This window comes from Setaria italica, chromosome IX (assembly GCF_000263155.2).
Source record: "Setaria italica strain Yugu1 chromosome IX, Setaria_italica_v2.0, whole genome shotgun sequence".
Classification (NCBI taxonomy): Eukaryota; Viridiplantae; Streptophyta; class Magnoliopsida; order Poales; family Poaceae; genus Setaria; species Setaria italica.
In genome coordinates, this window is record NC_028458.1 from 43,122,894 (window position 1) to 43,126,381 (window position 3,488).

The 3,488-nt window shown below is 52.2% G+C and overlaps 1 protein-coding gene across 1 annotated transcript; it reads right to left on the reverse strand.

Annotated features, from left to right (window-relative positions):
• Window positions 1-1,984: 1,984 nt before the first annotated feature.
• Window positions 1,985-3,243, reverse strand: LOC101781736. The gene has a single exon (XM_004984025.4). The coding sequence runs from the start codon at window positions 3,070-3,072 to the stop codon at window positions 2,413-2,415; it is 660 nt and encodes a 219-aa protein (XP_004984082.1). The 5' UTR covers window positions 3,073-3,243; the 3' UTR covers window positions 1,985-2,412.
• Window positions 3,244-3,488: the final 245 nt, after the last annotated feature.

The following is a 3,488-nucleotide window of genomic DNA, read 5'->3' on the forward strand; positions in this document are numbered from 1 at the left end:
ATGCGGCTACAACTATTGACTAGCATAAGAAATGCACACGCATCGATCGACTGATGACGATGCACGCCGCGTCACTGTTTTGATGACAACAGCGGTTAGTAGTAGTATATGGTTTGGCAGGATTGACTAATTCATTGTTAGATCAGTATATTCAGGATCGTCATGCATCCACTAGCTCGTTAAAATTGCTGTGAAAAACTGAATATATATAATGCTTATTCGAGAGGCGAAAATCGTAAAGTGAAGATGACTGGACAGGCTAAAGCGACGCGGTTGAACCTGGAGGTGTCAGGGTGTAGTGGAGAGAACAGCAGCTGATCCTTTTAGCGCAGTCAGCATTTCGTAGCTTTGGCCTTTATTAGGTGATGGATAACCCAATTGAATCTGTAAAAGGCCCCCCTGTTTCACGATCCTGGAAGCTATAAGACATTTTCTCCTCCTTTCAATTCCACAGGTTTATTGATATGGCGATCATATATAGCCTGGAAAGCATGGAGCTGAGGCCTCAGCAGCTACCGTTAGCCCATGCATCAGGGTACTTAACGAGATTTGGGTCCTTGTAGGATCGGAATTTACAGACTTGCATATGAATTTATGATCTCTGTGTTAGCTAGTTCAGTGGAACGGGCTGACCACAAACCACCAAAGGAAAAGAAAAAGAAAAAGGTTGCATCACGAAGATATAAACTACAAAGTCTGTCTCTTTCCTCCGTGACATTTCAAGCAGATTGCGATCTAATCTGTTTACCCCATCGAGAGCAACATAGTTTCTTCTTCTTCTTCTTCTTCTTGAAAGAGAGAAAAAAAAAAGAGGGTGGAGCCAAGTCCTGCTTTCCAGGTCATCCAAGTCCACGCAACTGTTTCATATACTGGACAGTGCTGTTACCTACAGATGGTGGCCCATCCGTGTGCGTAGTATTCAGACGAATTGCCGTATGGTTGCATCTGAACTGAAAACGATGTCAGTAGTTGAGCATGCAAAAGAAAGCACTCTTTCTCTTCTGAATCCAAAACATTTGCAGCGCTGCAGGTTTCCTTCAAGGAACCATACGCGTAAAGCATGTACTGATATACCGCAACGGGCAACGGGCAACAGCCGTGCTGTGATTCCTCGTAGCGCTAGTTGCTGCAGGCTGCTACGGCTAGTGCAAAACCTACGTGCTCCACTCCCAAGTCCCAAGTTCAGAGAGCGATGCAGTACAGAATCGGAGGAGACAAGCAGTGGAGGACCGCGCTCTGCAGGCGCACGGTCGTCACCTTGGACCTTGGCCTGGCGCTGAAAGGAAAGGAGTACGTACCGTGACCAATTGACGAGGAGGGGAAGGGAACACCCAGAAAGATTCTTTTCTCGAAGGCGTCACTTCACCTTGTCGATCTGTTTCGTTTCACCTAGCAGTAAAAGAAGATCCCGACTGCCAGTAAAACTGATCACTGTTCCCCAATCCCCATCGGCATCCTCCGATCCAGCTGCCAGCCGAGCCAGAAATGGGCCATGGATCCATCCATACTCCCCAGTAGGTATGCTACGTGTACGTACACAAGTAGTAGATGGGAAGGAAGGTCCAATCCAAACCCAACCACTCTTCTCCGTATGGAGTCCGGTGGCATGGTAGATGCATCGTCCATCAATTATTGGATTGGTTTGGCAAAAACCCTCCTCTCTTTCTTCCCCAACCCAACAGACGCATCAGGACGGACGACCTACGGCAGGGACCAGGCAGCCATTATGCTCGATTAAAGCGGCTATGCTTCTGTTCGGGCAGGAAAACAAGCCTAGGACAGTCGCAGCGTCAGATGAGATCTCTGGAATCCTGCTGCCTCTTTTCTTCCGTTGCAAAGTTTTCCAGCGAGTGCTTTGCTTTGAGAGAGTTTTGTGGTCAGATACAATCTTTCTTGATGCGTCGTTCATCAAACACGTTGACAGTTCTTTACCATACGGAAAGGCTCAGTTCGATAACATGATGATTCATTCATAGAGCAGAGCTTTCCGAACGCCATGGAATGGATTGAACTGAGGAGGACACAAGATGTTTATTCCTTTTGACAGTGGGGAAACAAAAGGGAAGCAACAATCCTTGGAAAACTTGTCATCATCCCTTCCCTTCCATCCCGCTGCTACGAAAACATCTCGCCCATCGCCGCATGATCATAAGAGTTTTACTACTAATAATACAAAAAAATCAAGATCCAAATAATATCAAAACCCCCGTGCTTCCTCCTCCTCGCAAAGAAAGAGAAACAGCAAAAATTCCCCACCCCCCTCTCTACACAGACACGCACGCACCCTTATTTTCTCTTCGTTCTCTTTTTTGTTTTATTTTTCTTCTTGTCTTTTTATGTTACAGCCGCCGCCGGTTCCTTCTCTAGCTGCCTTGTTTTGGTCACTAGATAGAAGAAAAGATCTGCCGCCCGTCAGGCGGCGACGATGCCGGTGGTGAAGAAGATCTGCCCGCCGCCGCCGCTGCACGGCGACCCGGCCATGTCGGCGGCCGCCTTCCTCGGTAGACCGTCGGCGGCGGCCGGGGACACGGCGGCGGCCGCGCGGCGCTTCCGCTCCTTCTCCTCCTGGAACTCGTCGCTCACGATGGCGTGGTACCGGCACTCCATGCTGCAGAAGGCGCGCTCGCCGCGGTACATGAAGATGTCCTTCCCGTCCAGCGCCCGTCGGCACATGTCGCAGCACGACAGGAACTCCGCCACGCGGAACGCGGCACCCGGCGAGCCCGGCCGGCCATCTGACGTCGAGGCCTTCTGCGCCTGCGCGCCGCCGCCGCACAGGCTGGTGGCGCACCGCCCGCTGCACCCGAGCTCCGACACCTCCAGCCGCGCGCGGCGCGCGATGGAGACGGGGGCGGACACCTTCGGCACCGCGGCGGCGGAGGCGGAGGGCTGGGCCTCCAGCGCGGCTAGGATCCCGAGTCCGACACCTCCGACGGCCTCGCGGTGGCGCCACCCTCGGGGCGAAGCGCGGTCCAGCGGGCTCGTCGGCGACGGCAGCCCGTCGGAGGACGCGCCGGACTTCCACTGCGGGATCTCTAGCTTGCGCGCCATGGTTCTGGTCTTCTCCACCATGCCTCGCTGCGGGATGCGGAGGAAGAGAGAAGGTCTTGTTTGCCGAACTGCCGTGCTCCGGTGTCCTTGGCTGGATGCTCCTCCCTGGATCGGTTGTCCTCCCTGGCTTGGTCGTCCAGAGGAGGGAGGGAGGTTGGGGAGGGAGGGAAGTGGGAGAGAGGCCGGAGCGGTTTCCTGTATTTGTAGCCCTTGCGAGGGCGGTTTCTTGGTCTGTGGGTTTTGTTTTCCTGCATTATTTTTTGCTATTTCTATTCCAGAAAAGCAGTTTTGTTGGTTTCCATGTGCGGCTAGAGGAACCCGGAGCAGTTGCAATATCTGTATGCCAACTTGCAAAGCCAGCTTATTAGTGCTGCTACACTGTTCATTGAGTTATAAACTATGAAAGATTCATAGTAAAATAACATTACGCAAATGAC

Coding starts and splice junctions, on each gene's coding strand:
- LOC101781736 (XM_004984025.4), bottom strand. CDS start 3,072: ATGGTGGAGAAGACCAGAACCATGGCGCGCAAGCTAGAGATCCCGCAG.